The 17,855-nt window shown below is 45.4% G+C and overlaps 1 protein-coding gene across 1 annotated transcript in view; it reads right to left on the reverse strand.

Annotated features, from left to right (window-relative positions):
- Positions 1-403: 403 nt before the first annotated feature.
- E2F3 (E2F transcription factor 3) overlaps positions 404-17,855 on the reverse strand; it is a 191,808-nt gene continuing 174,356 nt past the window's right edge. The window contains exons 6-7 of the mRNA XM_069613576.1: positions 13,066-13,201; positions 404-2,192 (exon numbers count right to left, since the gene is read on the reverse strand). Coding sequence (XP_069469677.1) covers positions 1,927-2,192; positions 13,066-13,201 — 402 coding nt within the window. The 3' untranslated portion in view covers positions 404-1,926. The remainder of the gene's footprint in view (positions 2,193-13,065; positions 13,202-17,855) is intronic.

Here is a 17,855-nt window from a genome sequence, read left to right on the forward strand (position 1 = left end):
CAATGAAAACTGGTGATCATGTGCTGAATAGATTCTAATACATAAAGCAGACAAAATATTGACTTTTCTGGCACCTTTGTGACATCAATCTTGGCATGTATAATACCCAAGAAAGGGCCAGTGCTCCCCAAAGCACGTGGACATGTGCAATTTGAATGTCGTGACTGTAGATATCCCTTATGTATATATTGCAACTTAAAATACTGATTTTGTTTGCAGTCAATTCAGTAGAATGACCGTGCTCTGTGTGCAAGTGAAAAGGGGAGACCACAAATGATCTACTTAAGCGGACAGTGATCACCTTGCAGGAAAACAGTTTACCTAAAATGGAGACAATCCCGCAAGCCAGAGTTGCATGGAGAAGGTTGGGTTGTACTGCAATGGCATTAATCAATTTCACAAATCACAGAAAATAACTTTATTTTTCTTTCAATTGCAAACTATGTTGCAACAACATCGATTGCCAGTGGTCTGGCCATAGCCAGGTCAGATATACAAGTCTTAAAAGCATTTTTGTTTTTCATTTTTTTTCCAGTCTGCTAGCTAACACAAAGGAAATATGTGTTCTCCCCCTTAGCAATCATTTCTTCATACAGCAACTCATTTGTAATACCACACCTTATTTCATACCAATTGTCTGCAAATCACTTCTTTTCCTTCCATCACTAGTTTAAATACTCTATGGATTGTATTTACACTCACTTAAAAAGGCTGCATAAAAATTACAAATGGCTTGAAAAATGCCAGCAGTGTACAAATTGATATGGCTAAAATGTGAGTAGGCTACATGAAACCAACTTAAATAAAAAAAATAATCACTAAAAACCATGCACACAACTGTACATTTAACATGTTAACACTGTTGGACAGCTCAAGTGTTACGTTTATATCACCCATACACTCCATGACATTGCTCACCAAGCGGCCTTTACAGTTAAGGATTCATTCACGGACAGGACTTCACCACAGTCAATTCAAGTGTAGGCTTTCATAGCAGCATTTTAACTGTACCCGGAAATCCGTATAGTGTAATCAAACGGTACAACAAAGTATACCTTTCTGCATATGCAGAACAGTCATGGCTAAAGCTTAAGCACTGGAAAGCCCAGGACTTTGAAGCCATCAGCTTTGCCAAAACACTGGCAGTTTAAGGTAGTTCAAGGTGTTGGACCAAAAAAATAAACATTGGTACTACAGTACCAATTTCCTATTCAAACCAATTCTCACTTCGAAACCATACTCCTGTTGGGCAGGTAGTACACAAGCCACCTCTCCAGTGCTCAAGACCTCACAAGTAGACGTTCAATGTGGTAAGGTCGACAAGCAAAAGCTATATAAACAATATCCTTGCATCTCCTTTAGGCACTCTGGACTCTCAGTACCACATTTTGTACCGGTTCACAGGCACACTTAAACTTTTACATCAATAGCATTGCATCTTTCTTTTCATTATACAGACACTACATAAATAACCAAGGCAACTTTTTTTAGCAGCAGTTACATTTTTCAACAGAATGTATTACGATACAAGGTGTACAGCCACACTTGTGTCTAGTTTAGGTCGCCACTTAAATAGGCAGTACATTGCAAAGTAATTTGCACTAGGTTCCCACTTCATTCGGGTGCTGTGATTTAGCAGAGAAGCCAACGTCGTCTCTTTCAGTAGGTCTGTGCATGGGGGGATGAGGGGTGTCCCTTTAGATCCCCCACCAGATAAAGGCGTTTCCTGTCATGTTAACCTTCAACTGGAGGTTTCATCACTCAGTGCATCTGAAGAACACCCCTCAGCTCTCGTTGGGCTTTGGCCTTACCATCATGGAGGTTGGTTTGAAGCTCAATGTTTACACAAGAATTGTGCACAAACTTGAACAGTTTTTACATATTTCATTTTGCCACCTGCTCCAAGTAGAATATTTGTCAACAGGATCAACTGCACACAAAGTCATCAAAGAGGGGAAGCTTTTCTATATCGTACGCATCAAAGAGATCACCGATTCCCTCATTATGATCAAGGCTCATCAAATAATCTTCCTGGGCAAACGGAGACATTAGGTTTATGAATGACATATCCATAGTTTGAGCATTTTGGTCATCCGTCTGTTGTAAAAGCTTGGTGGGAGGGGTTAAAGGAGGCGAGAGATGTGGTACGTTCATAGAGCCATTTGCATGCTCAGACTTTGGTGAAAGGAGTTCTGAAAAATAAAGGACACATTCAATGTTAATTAGACCAAGGTAACAACCGAACTGCGCCACACCAACAAAAATTCAAGTACAGTTGTTTAATGTATGCAAAGGACAGCCTGACACGTGTTTCGAGCGAAGCTTTTCCTCTGAGGCAAGAAATCTTGTCCAAATTGAGCCACAATTAAGTAAGATGTGCGAGTCAAATGTTCCTAAACCACAGTCAAAACCATAACTTTGTATATCCTGCAGTTGTAATTCTAAATTAGATAAAGGACTGCCTGTCGGCTGTGAATGAGTTCAATGTTAGTTCTACAAGCCAGAACTAAGTTCCAACCAACGTTCAAGTAAGCATCGAATTTGAAAGAAGAAAACACTAGATGGAGAATAGGGCAACCAAACGCCATATAAAGACCGTCCCACAAAACGAGATCGAAAACAAAAACCTCGGAATGGCACTCAACCATCAGCAAAAGCTACTTACCTGTAAAGGATTTGCAACAAAGATTTTTGTTCAACAGCTAAATGGCTCATGTGCAGGGCATAGAAGTTGCATTCGCAAATTAAGTCAGAAGGATTTAGGTTTGAAAACCAAAAGCATATCAAACAAATTAAGCAACCACTAATGGAAACCGGTAATAAGAGGGTCATTGAATTAGAGGAAAATATACACAAGTTATTTACCTGTAACTCCTGTTCTCCAGCATTGGTAGCTTTCATAGATTCACATGTGGTTTGAATGTTCTTGGTGGTCAGGCTAGCAATCCTCAGTATAGTAAAGCAGTTTATGTTTAAACTGTGGTCACTTTAGTGCTCCATGAGGGAGATATCATGCTCAAGTCAAATCCCCTCTACCTGCGAGACCCCATTGCTGGACTTCTGAACCTTTTTCTTGTTCTCCTGGATGAGGCAAGTGTCAACCCCAGTCCTGACCCCCACCACCCCCTTCCCTCATCATACATTCTTTTTGCTCCAACCATGGGAATCCTGCCGACTGTTTTTACTTTGTTTTATGGAGTCATGCTTGCCTCCACTTCCATGCTTTTTAAAAAGCATAGCGTTTCACGTTTGCAGCACATGACACTGCAGTGTTACTGGGAGCCGTTTGGGCTCTCCTGTTCAGTTTTGTTTTCCTTAACTACTGTTCAAGGTTAGAGTGATACTTATTATTCTTTTTAGTTTTTCCTTTTGAGAGATCAGCACACACCAGCCTGGTTGAGTGCTGAGGGCTTACCTTGGACCCACTTTCTCTCTGCTCCTGTAACGCTAGTTACAGTGACAAGCATACAGTTAAGGCTGGTGGCAGGGGACGGGTACTACTGCCTTTTGTGCAATTTCTGCTCATAGGCTGTCTTCACAGCTGCGCGCCTATGCACAGAAGGGTTACCATGGACCCCCTAAAAAGGTGGCATCTTTCTTTTATCGCCATTTCTTGAATGGTGGTTGGGAAAGATTGTATGTAGTAACCCTGTGGGAGACTACACCAGCCTTGTCCTCTTGGCAATAGGTAACCCAACCTTTGGCGAAAAAAAGTCAGGAGCCATTTTGGCAAAATGGTCACCCATGCGTGCTGTACTGCAGCTGATGGTTCAGACTGCGGTAGAAAAGCACAATGGTAGGACCATTAAACCACTGCAACCAGCCATTTAAAATATAGAGGGTAACAACATTTTTATATGAGAATGTAGGATAAGGGGCTACTAGGTAACACCCCAGCGCTACGCATAAAATGGTGTGTGCTGGACCTGCAAAGATAAAAGGTAAGTAAAGTCAATTTCATTTTACTTGTTTTGGGAACAGTAGTTCACACAAGAAAAGGTATTTAAACATTATGAGAAATCTAAAGGATTTCTCTGACACTGCACTTACCAACTGGTAAGATTCTTTCGATTGGATGTTCATCCAACGTATTCCTCATCTTAGATGTATTCCATCCAGCTTTAGCTGCTTCGGAAAGACGTCATCGGGTATATAAGTAGCACGCTTGGTGCACATTGGCCTCAGTTCTGTTTCCCCCCCCTCACCTTTTATGTACTGTGTAGATTGTGCCAGTAGTCAGGTATCAGCCTTGTGAGAATTGAAGTGGCAATAACCGGGAAAAATCTACAGAGGGATAGGCTGGGAGGGTGATGAGGAATACGTTGGAGGAACATCGAATCGAAAGAACGTTACCAGTTGGTAAGTAACTTGTTCTTCAAGTGGATTGTGTCCTACAACTTATTCCTCATCTTAGATAGACTCCCAAATTAGCTTGGACAATTTCTTTTGAAGAGGGGTAGATTTTTTGATACCCTTAAATGGCTGAACACAGTACTGCTTTACCAAAATGTAGCTCTTTAGACTGGAAGCATCCAGACTATAGAATTTTGAAAAAGTATGCAGCGAAGACCAAGTTGCTGCTTCACAAATGGATCTTGTGGGAACACCTCTTTGAAGGGCTGTCGAAGAGGCGATGCCTCTGGTGGAATGAGCCCTTAAGCCTTCTGGTGGGTTTTTCTCTGCTAATCTGTAGCATTCTGAAATGCAAAGCACAATCCAACGTGATATGGTTTGTTTTGACCCCAATTTCCTTCCGGTGTAGCCAATGAACAGTTAATTATCCACTCTAAGCTTGGAAAGCCTAGAGATGTAAAAGCTTAGAGCTCTTCTCGGGTCCAACCTGTGCAATCTTTCCTCCTCCTTACTAGGATGAGGTGGAGGGTAGAACAATTATTTTGATTAAAATGAAAATCAGACATTAGGTAAAAATGAGGGTTTAACCCTAAATACAACTCTGTGGAACAGAGTATAGGGTGGCCCAGAAGACCGTGCCTGCAATTCGCTCACTCTTCTTGCAGATGTTAAAGCCACTAGGAAAGCAGTTTTCCATGTCAGTAATCTTAATGGACAAGTGTGCAAGGGTTCAAAAAGGGCACACATTAAGAATTTTAGAACCCGATTAAGATCCCAAATTGGCACTTGGAATGGGTAAGGAGGAAACACATTAGTGAGTGCTTTTAAGAATTGTACTACTAAAGGGATTTTGAAATAGGAGCATTCTTCCGACGAGCGCTTGAAGATGGAAAGCGCTGCAAGATAACCTTTAATGGTCCCAACATTTAGACCTCTATGTGCTAGGGACAAGAGGAAGGACAGTACTTCCGGAATAGAACATAGAAAAGGATCAACATTCTTTTCTCTGCATCAGTTGCAAAACTTTTTTCCAACAGAAATTGTATACAGATTTTGTTGCTGGCCTTCTTGCTGAAAGCAACACCTCCATGACGTCACCTGGAAGGTCCCAATCCTTGTATCTCAGCCTTTCAGATACCAAGCGTGAAGGTTTGACCTCTGGATGGAGAACCTGACCCTCCATTTGAGAGAGAAGGTTCTCTCTCTGAGGAAGACATATCAGGGGAAAGATGGACATGCCTCGAAGGACCGGGTACCACGTTCTCCTGACCCAATCCAGGGCAATTAGGATCATGCGGTTTCCGAACCGTCTGTCTCCTGATGACCCGAGGAATGACGGGAATCGGAGGAAACCCGTACAATAGTGGGAAATTCCACTCCATGAACGCGTCCCCTAGGGCTCCTCTCGGGGGGGAAATTGCCTTGAGCAATACCTTTCGCCCTTCCGGTTGATTCCTGTGGTAAACAGGTCTACTTGAGGGGTTACCCAAAGGGCGGATATCTCTTGAATGACTTCCTGAGCCAGTTCCCATTTGTGGGATACCGTGCTCTGCCTGCTCAGAGCACGGTGCCGTCATATTCTCCTCCCCGGCTAGATGAACTGCCGTTAAGGAGATTCTTTCTTGAATTGCCCAATACCAGAGCTGCATTGCCTTTCTGCACAGAGGTAGTGACCGTACACCTCTTGTTTAGATAATGCACGGGCACTGTGTAGTCCGTCATTATCTAGATATGTTTTCATCCGACAGATGGAAGAAAAGCCTCTCAGCTCTAAAAGGTTGATGTGTAGTTTGGACTCCAACGGAGACCAGCGACCGCCCATTGTCAGATCGTTCGCATGAGCTCCCCACCCCATGAGTGAGGCGTCCGTCACCACTGATCTCCAGCCATGGTTGCCAAAACTGTTCTCCTTTTAGGATATTCTCTGTACAAGTCCACCACAGAAGACCCTGCCGAACCTTGTTGGGAATCTGGAGAAGATCCGTCATTTGACCTGAGAATTGCGACCATTGAGTCTTTAGAGTCCATTGAAGGGATCTCATCCTCAGGCGTGCCTCTGGCACCAGGGAGATGCAGGATGCCATGAGGCCGAGTAACCTTAAAGTCTTAGGCCTGGAGATTTTGGAAACCATCTGAAGAATGTCTTGAGCCCTCGACATGGGTGGCGAGCTCTTTCCCAAGGATGTGTCTTATACAGCCCCTATGTACTGGAGCTGTTGGGAAGGTGTTATTTGTGACTTCTTGAAATTGAGGGAGGCAGTTTGTGGAGGAAGTGGCAAATGACTGATGATCCAGTGCTTGTTCGGCAGAACGTGCCCTGATCAACCAATCGTCCAGGTAGGGGTAGACGCGAATCCCCCTCTGCTGAGGTGCACTGCCACCACTACCATTACCTTAGTGAAGACCCTCGGGGCAGAGGTCAATCGGAATGGCAGGACTCGAAACGGAGTGTGAGTCGCCAACTACGAACCTCAAGTATTTTCTGTGCTCGAGAGGAATCGGCACATGAAAATAAGCATCCTGAAGGTCCAATGACACCAACCAATCCTGGAGTTGAGGGCCTGAAGTATCTGAGAAGGAGTGACCATCTTGAACTTGTCCTTTCTGAGGAACTTGTTCAAGTTTTTTTAAGTCCAAGATGGGTCTCAGGCCTCCGTCCTTTTTGGGAATCAAAAAATACAGGGAGTACCATCCCTTGTTCCTCTCCGCTACAGGTACTGGCTCTATATTACCTTTCTCCAGCAGGGTTAGAACTTCCTGCTGTAGGAGCAGGTCTGAAAACTTCAAAGGGTGTCTCCCTGGTGGATTGTTTTGAGGTTGCGTTTGAAAAGAAAGGTAGTAACTTGGGCTATTATTTCTAGAGCCCACACATCTCAAGTAATGGCTTGCCATTCTTGCAGATGCTGAGACAGCCTGCCTCCCACAGGTGTCTTGTGATGCAAGTCCTCAAAGCGGTTTTGTGGCGGTTGCTGCAGCCGGTGATGGTAAAGAGGCTGCAGCTGGAGTTGGCTTTGCACGTTTTCCTCATCCACCACGAGTGGCCTTTCTCTGGCCCCTTTGACTGGCCAATCCTCTCGCCTTTTCACATGAGTAGTAACGATAGGATTGTCCCCTCCAAGATTGTCCTGGCGTACAAAAAGGTTGAGGTTGTCCAATAGCAGCCCCTAAAGACTTGGCAGCTGCTTTTGAGGTCTGCAACCTCTCAAGGCTCTTGTCAGCCTTGCTGCCAAAAAGGTGAGACCCGTCAAAGGGCATGTTCAGAAGGCGGTTCTGTACGTCTGGTGCGAAACCCGACTTCCGTAACCACGCAAATCTGCACATTACCGTGCTAGTGCCCATGGACCTGCTCACACTATCTGCAGTGTCCAGTCCAGATTGAAGAGATTCCTGCATGGCCTCCTTTCCATCTCTAACTATTGCTAGGAATTCCTCCCTTTCATCCCCTTTTGGTATGTGCTCCGCCGCCATTGCAATGCCAGAGTGTATGAAAACTTTGCCAAGGCACATGTGGAGTTGGCTGATTTTGAACGCCATACTCCCAGCTGAAAATACCTTTCGGGCCCAGCCATCCATGCGCTTATCGTCCCTGTCCGGAGGGATAGAAGGGTACGCCATTTTGTTTGACGCTGTGGCTGCCTGTATCACCAGACTCTCAGGAGTGGGATGTTTAGACAGATAGCCGGGGTCTCTACTGGCAGGGCGGTATTTTGAGGTAAGGATTTATTCACTGGAGGAATAGAATCTAGAGTCTCCCAATTCTTGGCCACCCTATTGTGCAAGGCTACGTGAAAGGGTAGTGGTGGAACCATGGTCCAATATATCTGTCAAATCATCCTGGATGAATTGGGTTGGTTGTCTAGTCCATCCTAAATAATCTACCACCTTTGTCATTAGTTGATGTTATGATGGACTGGCATGCTCTCCTGGTTCTGGCCTGCCAAAGTCAGTTTCAGGAGATGTGTCAATGCCACTTGCATTGTGTAAGGATTCCACCAGGTCCCTCATCCTGCTTTCTTCTGAAATTGGGCATTCTGGGACATTTGGGGTGCCATATTCCAGCCCAAAGGGTACACTCTCCTCATCAGATCTCTCCTGTTCCTCAGAAATTGAGATCAGGGACTTGAAAAATTCCTGACTAGGAAGAGGTTTGAAAACCTTTTCTGGGGAGGTGTGTTAATGGGCCCTGAAGGTATTACAGGGTTCGTAGCCTTCTCTTTCCCTTTCCCTGGCTGAACTGGAGCCTTTGGTGCAGAGGGTTTAGGGGTTGACGTCGACAAAGGCGTCGACGTAATAGATGTAGACGGAGCCGGCTTCGAGGGCGTCGGGGCGCTCTTCAAAGATTTGCCCCTTGAGGTGCATTGGGTTTCGGGCGGCGTCGGTGACCTCGAGCAGTCTTTCTCGCCCTGCATCCTGGAAGGTTCTCTATCCTTCCTTTTTCGATCACCAGGGCTTGAGGGCGCGCGAGTGTCGGAGCGATGACGCTCCCGGCCAGCTTCCGAGCTTCAGAGGCTTCGCTTTCTCAATCACCTCCATCATTTGACTGAATGCTTCCCACTCTTTGGAAGACGAATGTTTTGTGGGTCATTTCATCCTTTTTGGGGAATCGTCGGAGGACGAGGTGGAGGGGGACCTGTGGCGTCTTGATTTTTTTGTCGAAGACGAGCGATGGGAATCGCTTCGGGACCTGAACCGATGCCTTTCGCGTCGAGGAGACTGCTCACGCGACCTCAACTCGATGCTAGAGGCTTTGCGGTCGGATTTACGACCTACCTGTAGTTTTCCCCTCCTCTCGCGCAAGGCCTTCCCCGTCATCGCCCGACACTTCATACAGGCCTCCATGTTGTGCCCTTCTGAGACAACAGAAACATTCTCGGTGATCGACATTTTCGAACCGCACGATTTGCAATTTTTTAAACCCGATCTCGGGGGTCGTAGTCGATGACGAGTACATATCGTATATTGTAGTAATATTCTCACTGCATCACAGAACTCGAGGCGCGTCAAATCTCCAAAGTAACGTGTAACGCAGAAAAACAGAACTGAGGCCAACAGGTGCGGCGCGTGCTACTTATATACCCGATGACGTCACCCTCAACTCGACATAGACGCACGGCGCCCTCTGCCAAAAAATGTTTTCCGAAGCAGCTGAAGCTGGATGGAATACATCTAAGATGAGGAATACGTTGAAGGACACAATCCACTCGAAAGTAGATGCCTATGGAGTTTGTTAGACTCCAAAAACAGTGGTGTTCGGGAGAATTCTCAGAAATGTGCTAATTCCCTTCTACCTTTGAGACCCCCAGCTCTTTTGCTGGACTTTAGGCCTTTTAATTTCTAACCTGGAGAGAGTGAGACCTTTATCCCTCACTCATGTATTTTTCTGTGATTTGGATTCTTTCTTTTGACCGGAGTCAAAAACTCCTTAGGCATCATCATTACATTGTGGCACACAGCACCTCCAGTGCAGTGGCACAGGGAAGTCTTAGATTTCTCAAAGGTTTAAATACCTTTTCTTGGTGAAATTACTGTTTCCAAGAGCAGTGAAGTGAAATTGACTATTACATTTTGTAACTTTCTAGACCCAGCACACACCATCTTACAATAGGGTGCTTGAGGGGTTACGCGAGAAACTAGACCAAGGGAATACTAAGTAACCCTTTTCTACAATTAATGGCTGGTGGCAGTGGTTTACCTTTTACTACCATTGTGTGTTTTTACTGCAGGCTGCAGTCGCATCTACCTTAAGGCACCCATGGGTGCCCATTTTGTCAACATGGCCCGGCCTTTTTTCGCCATTTCTTGTTGGAAAGGTCCTTCATGAGATTTACTCTGCACGCCAAACCAGGTTTGGTCCCTTTGTTAATTTTGTCTTTGGCGGGATTCACAAGTGAAGCCCGCCTCTGGCTACAGCAGGTCTGCAGGGGCAGGAAGTAAGAGATGCCCAAAACTCCCTGTACTTAGTCTGCTTGGTTACAGGAATGCACCCAAGGGTGATTGGCTGGAGGGCTGTCCTCGGAGGACAGCCACCCTGCTGTGTGATTGACAGCTAGGCTGCAAATGAAAGAGGCTTTTTGCTTGGAAGGCAGAGTAGACCACTGCACGAAGGAATCCAAAGAACTTGGAAGAGACCTGCTGCAACTCCTGGACCGTTTGATTGCCCGGTGAAGCCCTGCTGAAGCTCCAAATTCGCCTCGACTAGAGAAGACCAAAGAACGACTTCTCCCCTTGGGTTGGTGGGACCAATTGACCTCTGGCAAGCCTCTCGGAGCTGGCTGTACTTCCATTGCTGCTGCAGGAAGTTAAGTGCCAGGCAGAGGAACACCAGAATCGGGTGAGTGTCTGACCAGAGCTCCAGAAAGATCCCCCGGACTCCTAGGAAGCAGGACTGACCAAGCCTGAGCCACTTCAGAGTGCTGGACCACAGATGCAAGGAAAGTCTGAAGTGGTATCCGAGAACCGCAGCGTTGCTATTTGCTAGACACACAAGGAGCTGAAACAGAGCAATGCCACCGACTTGAAGTTTGCCAAGGGCTGCCGCTGACCTTCAGTTTGTAGCGCAGGAGCCCCCAGATGTCCATCCTCTTGTCCCCACAACAGTCCCAGGAACAGGATCTGCAGACCTATACAGTAACAGAAGCCAGCTGGAACCATTTCCTCTAACCAAAAGGTACTGTAAAACTAAAAGGGGACTTACCTCTTGTTGTGTAGCCTTGCTTCTCAGTTGAGACCCGTCTTGGTTGCTTGCAGCTTTGCCCCTCACAAGTCTCCCAGCTTGTGGCCCTACAGGGATTCTATTTTTGTACAAACACTTCTCAAACATTGTGCAAGACTTTACTTACCTGTAAGAAGTGCTTCAGTTCACCTAGATTTTTGCTTAATTGACATTGGCTGGCCTGGCTCCCGGAAAGACACTTACCTCCGACTGAGTACTTACCTGCTTCAGAATATTTGTTTAACCTTTGTTTTAGTCCCAAACCCTTTTGACACCAACTCAGTATTGCTCCAAATGTACCAGTGATATATTAATGTCCACAGTGTCCTAGTTACACTAGTCACCTTAGGGTGTAGGAACAATTTGTGTGCCATCCCAAATGGGTACTTGCTGATTTAGAGAAACTAAGTGTATTTTGACATATATTTGGGTGTTGCCTTTATATTGCTCCCTTCTGAAGAAGGCGTATTGAACTGACAAGAGTTTATTTGAATACTTGTCACTGACGCGCTGTAAACCCCTACAGCTCACATTGACCCCTCTTGAGACATGCCTAGCTGCTCAGCCACACTATCAACCTGTGTAGTACAGACTTATACCAAAGGTTGGGTTCCTATTGCCAGGAGGTTGCTCTAGTCTCCCAAAGAGTACTGCACACAATCATGCCTAACAAGTGGAAACAATCCAAATCAGGTCAAAAACACGAGTGAGAAAAAGGTCTCTCACTCCAGGGTTAAAATGAAAAAGTCCTAAAGTCCAGCAAAATACCTGAGGTTTCTAAGGTTGAAGGGAATTAGCACAGACACGAGAATTCTCCCTAACAGTAACACAGGCAGGCCAGTCTTGACAGAGAAGCAGGAGAGCAGGTTAGAGCTCCCCCACCCCCCAGGAAAATCTGCAGTGACTCGGGCCTCCAAGCAAGATGATGTCCAGATAGCAACAGTGTCTAGGGATGGTGCAGGCACTCAGGAGTCCACAATGTTACTGAGGTGCAGAGAGCAGGAATCAGAATGGTAAGCCGACCAGTCTAAGGGAGCTAGGCTCCCGTTGAATCCTCCCCCCACACCCTTGAAGATTGTTCAGAGTTTAACCCAATTTTTGTCTACAGTTGTAGTCCTTCCACATTCTTTCGTGTGATCTTGATCTTCTGTCTTTGGACTCTTGGATTGTATTGGGTGGCACCAAGACGTGTTTGGCCTCTAATCACAAATGAAGGCTGGGAGCAACGATTACAGAGCTACACCATGCAAATGAGCAAAGGCCGACAACTGTCCTACACACATCCACAGGCATCCACATTCGAACTCCGTGATTGGGGCCAAACCGGATCAATACTTGGCTACGGTCAGTTTAATCCAACCAAATACTGACCAGCAATCCATGGGCATTTTTGGTATGAAAGGACAGAAAGACTCTCAAAAAGCAATATAGCACAAACAGGAATTGCCCCACGAGGAGCAGCCATTTTGTGCATATGATACTCATAAGGCACTGTTGCAGTAAACAGAGCACGATAGAGCAACACAAAAAATGTTTTATTCACTGCCACTAGCCTGTTCAGTACACACCAAAAGGTTTACCATAGGTTACCAAAAAGTAAAGGGGGAAAAAAAAAAAAAGAAAAAAAATACACTTGTGTCCTTGGAGAACTCCACTTAAGGTAACCAGTGGTACATTAAAGCAGTGTACAAATCAATGTGAAAAGTTCTCCCTGCTCTGGAAGCCATAGGAACTACCCATCTAACAAAATTGGCCAAAAACCTTTTCCCCCAAGCAAGTTTAATTCAACAAAAAAAAACTTTCAGCATTGAAAACACCCTGCAGTATCCGTCAACACTTGAAGTAACATCAACCTTGCATGTAGCTACGAAAGGCACTGTTCTGGATATCCAGGTTTCCCGATCCAGTTTAAAGCACTGGCGCTGTGCAGCAACTCGAGCTCGGCCATACAAATTAGCAATGTACGCATACTAACAGATGGAGAGAAATAAGAAGCTTACCTTTGGAATTAAATTTAGCAATATTTCCATTGGAGTCACGATGGCAGGTTTTTAATGGACTATTTGAATCGGTCTCTTCAGGACAGAGATACACATCAACAGGCCCTTGCGTGCTTGTTAAATGAATTTGTAGATTCTAATAGAGGAAACAAGATAAAAACCTCAAACAAAAATAGGATGTCATGCAAGTAGAAGCAAGACTTTCCAAACAGTGCAGAAGGAGATTGGATTGGCTAAAGGAAATCAAAAACTCCCAAACAAGGTTAATGATTCATTGTGCCAGCAGCAGGTGTCAACCACAGATGGCTTTGTCCACTCTGTGATAAGTGGTAGTCTGCCCAGTGTTCTGGCACCTTTGAAGCTTACCATCCTAGGGAGCCATTGGCAAACCTGAAACAGTATTCAAAACATGCTAGAAGCACGTTTATTATTTTTCTCACTAAGTCAAAAATATTTAAACTTCAAATTAATTTATGGTGCAAAAGACAAGGTTTTCTAGCACGCAAAGCTTAGGACATAGAAATTACAAGAAAGAAAAAATAATGAAATAGAAAACTGTTTGAGTCTTGCACTCACCTCAGAAAAATAAACCCCTTACAGTCTGTCAAAAAAGTATCAAATATTGAAAACCAAAATAAGATTAACGGAGCAGAAGAACAAGTTACTTACCAACTGGTAACGTTCTTTCGACTAGATGTTCCTCCAACGTATTCCTCATCTTAGATCTTAAATCTTAGATGTATTCCACCCACCTTTAGCTGCTTTGGAAATTCTCTTGGCAGAGAGCACCGTTCGTCGAGTCGAAGTCCCTCGAGGCCTCCGGTGAGGGTGACGTCATCGGGTATACAAGTAGCAGATGCGGCACCCGTTGGCCTCAGTTCCATTTTTCCCCTGTTGTATGGATAGTGTAGGTAGCCAGGTGTCAGCCTTGCGAGACTTGAAGTGGCAATAACCTGGAAAATGTACAGAGGGGTAGGATGGGAGAGCGATGAATACGTTGGAGGAACATCCAGTTGAAAGAAAGTTACCAGTTGGTAAGTAACTTGTTCTTCGAATGGATTGTGTCCTCCAACGTATTCCTCATCTTAGATAGACTCCCAAAGCAGTGTAGAAAGAACTCTGAAGGAGGGAGTAGATTTTAATATTATATAGCCGAATATAGCAGCTTTACCAAAAGCAAGCTCTTTAGACTCGGAGGCATCCAGACTATAGAATTTACAAAAAGTGTGCAACGATGACCAAGTTGCTGCTTCACAAATAGATTTTATGGGAACACCTCTTTGAAGGGCTGTCGAAGAGGATATGCCTCTGGTAGAATGGGCCCCTAAGCCTTCTGGTGGATCTTTGCCCGCCAATCTGTAGCATTCTGAAATGCAAAGCACAATCCAATGCAATATGGTTTGTTTCGACATCGATTGACCCAATTTCTTTCCGGTGTAGCCAATGAAAAGTTGATTATTCACTCTAAGCTCGGAAAGCCTAGAAATGTAAAAGCTTTAGAGCTCTTCTCGGGTCCAGCCTGTGCAATCTTTCCTCATCCTTACTGTGATGAGGGAGGATAGAACGCGGGCAGAATAATTTTCTGATTTAAATGGAAATCAGACACAACTTTAGGGAAAAATGAGGGTTTAACCCTCAATACCACTCTGTCCCTGTGCAACACAGTATAGGGTGGCCCAGAAGACCGTGCCTGCAATTTGCTGACTCTTCGTGCAGATGTTAAAGCAACCAGGAAAGCGGTTTTCAACGTTAGTAATCCTAATGGACAAGTGTGCAAGGGTTCAAAAGGGGCACACATTAAAAACTTTAGAACCAGATTAAGGTCCCAAACTGGGACTTGGAAAAAATAAGGAGGGAACGCATTGGTGAGTCCCTTTAAGAAATTGTATAATCAAAGGAATTTTAAGGTAGGAACATTCTTCTGAAGAGCGCTTGAAAATGGAAAGCGCTGCAAGATAACCTTTAGTGGTCCCAACATTGAGGCCTCTATGTGCCACTGACAAGAGGAAGGACAACACTTCCTTTTATGTGTTCTATCCCGGATCAACATTCTTTTCCCTGCACCAGTTGCAAAACTTCTTCCAACAGCACAGAGATTTTGTTGCTGGCCTTCTTGCCGAAAGCAACGGTTTATGGTCATAAAACCGAAATTAGAAATCTCGAAAAAAAATCACGAAAAAAAAGGCTGAAAAAAAAATATCCAATTTTTTTATGTTTTTTTCGAAATGGGGGGTTCCCCCCAACCCCCTTTTTTTCTATTTTTTTTATTTTAACCCTTTTTTTACTTACCTGACACAAAAAATCCATATATATATAAAAAAATAATAAATTCGATATTTTTTGTTCGGCCTTTTTTCCCCCGAGATTTTTGTTATTCGGGATTTTTTTTTCGGTCTTTTGACCGACCACCGAAAGCAACATCTCCATGACATCATCTGGAAGGTCCCAATCCTTGTATCTCAGCCTTACAGATACCAAGCAGGAGGCTGAGAGTCCTGACCTCTGGATGGAGAACCTGGCTCTCCATTTGTGAGAGAAGGTCTTCTCTCTGAGGAAGATGTAAAGGAGGGCAGATGGACATGTCTAGAAGGTCCTGGCACCACATTCTCCAGGCCCCATCCGGGGCAATTGGGATCATGCAGTTTCCGAACAGTCTCAATATCCTGATGACTTGAGGAATGACGGGAATCGGAGGGAACGCGTATAGCAGTGGGAAGTTCCACTCCACCACAAACGCGTCCCCTAGGGCTCTACTCGGGGGAAATTCCCTTGAGCAATACTTTTCGCACTTCCAGTTGATTCCGGTCGCAAACAAGTCTACCCGAGGGGTTCCCCAAAGGGTGAAGATCTCATGAAATACTTCCCGAGCCAGTTCTCACTAGTGGGACACCATACTCTGCCTGCTCAGAGTGTCCGCCTTCATATTCTCCTCTCCGGCTAGATGAACTGCCGTTAAGGAGATTTCCTCTCGACTTGCCCAATACCAGAGTCGCATTGCCTCTCTGCACAGAGGTAATGACCCTACGCCTCCTTTTGTTTAGGTAATGCATGGCCACGGTGTTGTCCGTCATCATCAGGAAATTTTTCCTCTGACAGATGGCAGAAAAGCCTTCAGCACTAGTCCGATTGCTCTAAGCTCAAAGGTTGATGTGTAGTTTGGACTCCGATGGAGACCAGCGACCACGGATTGTCAGATCGTTTGCATGAGATCCCCACCCCATGAGTGAGGCGTCCGTCACTACTGTAATCTCCGGCCATGGTTGCCAAAAATGGTCTCCTTTTAGGATGTTCTCTGTGCAAGTCCACCACAGAAGATCCTGCCGAACCTTGTTCGGAATTTGAAGGAGTTCCGGCATTTGACCTGAAAACTGGGACCATTGAGTCTTTAGAGCCCATTGAAGGGATCTCATCCTCAGGCATGCTTCTGGCACTAGAAAATGCAGGATGCCATGAGGCTAAGCAACCTCAAGAAGTCGTAGGCCTGGAGATTTTGGGCATTTTGGAATTTGGAAACCATCTGAAGAATGTCTTGAGCCCTCAACTTGGGAGGCAAGCTCTTTCCCAAGGATGTGTCTAATACAGCCCCCATGAACTGGAGCTGTTGGGAAGGTGTCATTTGTGACTTCTTGAAATTGAGGGTGAAGCCCAGTCTGTGGAGGAAGCGGCACGTGACTTTCAGATGATCCAGGGCTTTTTCAGCAGACCATGCCCTGATCAACCAATTGTCCTGGTAGGGGTAGATGTGAATCCCCCTCCTGAGGTGCTCTGCCACCACTACCATTAACTTGGTGAAGACCCTCAAGGAGAGGTCAACCCGAATGGCAGGACTCGGAATTTATAGTGCGAATCGCCAACTACGAACCTCAGGTATTTTCTGTGCTTGAGATGGATTGGCACATGAAGATAAGCATCCTGGAGGTCTAATAACACCAACCAGGCCCTTCAACTTCAGGATTGAAGGATTGGAGAAAGAGTGACCATCTTGAACTTGTCCTTCCTGCGGAACTTGTTCAAGCTTCTGAAGTCCACGATGGGTCTCAGTCCTCCGTCCTTTTTGACAATCAAAAAAATATGGGGAGTACTATCCATTGTTCCTCTCTGCTACAGGTGCTGGTTCTATAGCAGCTTTCTCCAGCAGGGTTAAGACTTCCTGCTGTAGGAGCGGGTCTGGAAACGTCAAAGAGGGTTTCCCTGGTGGATTGCTTTGAGGGTGCGTTAGAAAAAGGAAGGCAGTAACCATGGGCCATTATTTCTAGAGCCCAAACATCTGAAGTAATGGCTCGCCATTCTTGCAGATGCTGAGACAGCCTGCCTCCCACACGTATCTTGTGATGCAAGTCATCAGTGGTTTTGTGGAGGTTGCTGCAGCTGCTCATGGTAAAGAGGCTGCAGCTGGCTTTGAACGTTTTCCTCTAAACCACAAGTGGCTTTTTTCTGGCCTGTGACTGGCCACTCCTCTCGCCTTTCCATATGAGGAGGAATGATAGGATCGTCCCCTGCAAGATTGGCCTGATGCACGAAAAGGCCGAGGTTGCCCAATAGCAGCTCCTAAAGATTGGGCAGCCGCTTTTGAGGTCTGCAACCTCTCAAGGCCTCTCGTCAGCCTTGTTGCCAAAAAGGTGAGACCCGTCAAAGGGCATGTTCAAAAGACGGTTTTGCACGTCTGGTGTGAAACCCGACTTTTGCAACCCTGCAAATATGCGCATTACTGTGCTAGTGGCCATGGACCTGCTCACACTATCTGCAGTGTCCAATCCAGACTGAAGGGATTCCTGCAAGGCCTACTTTCC

This window comes from Ambystoma mexicanum, chromosome 5p, assembly GCF_040938575.1.
Source record: "Ambystoma mexicanum isolate Mex_15411 chromosome 5p, UKY_AmexF1_1, whole genome shotgun sequence".
NCBI classification, from domain to species: domain Eukaryota; kingdom Metazoa; phylum Chordata; class Amphibia; order Caudata; family Ambystomatidae; genus Ambystoma; species Ambystoma mexicanum.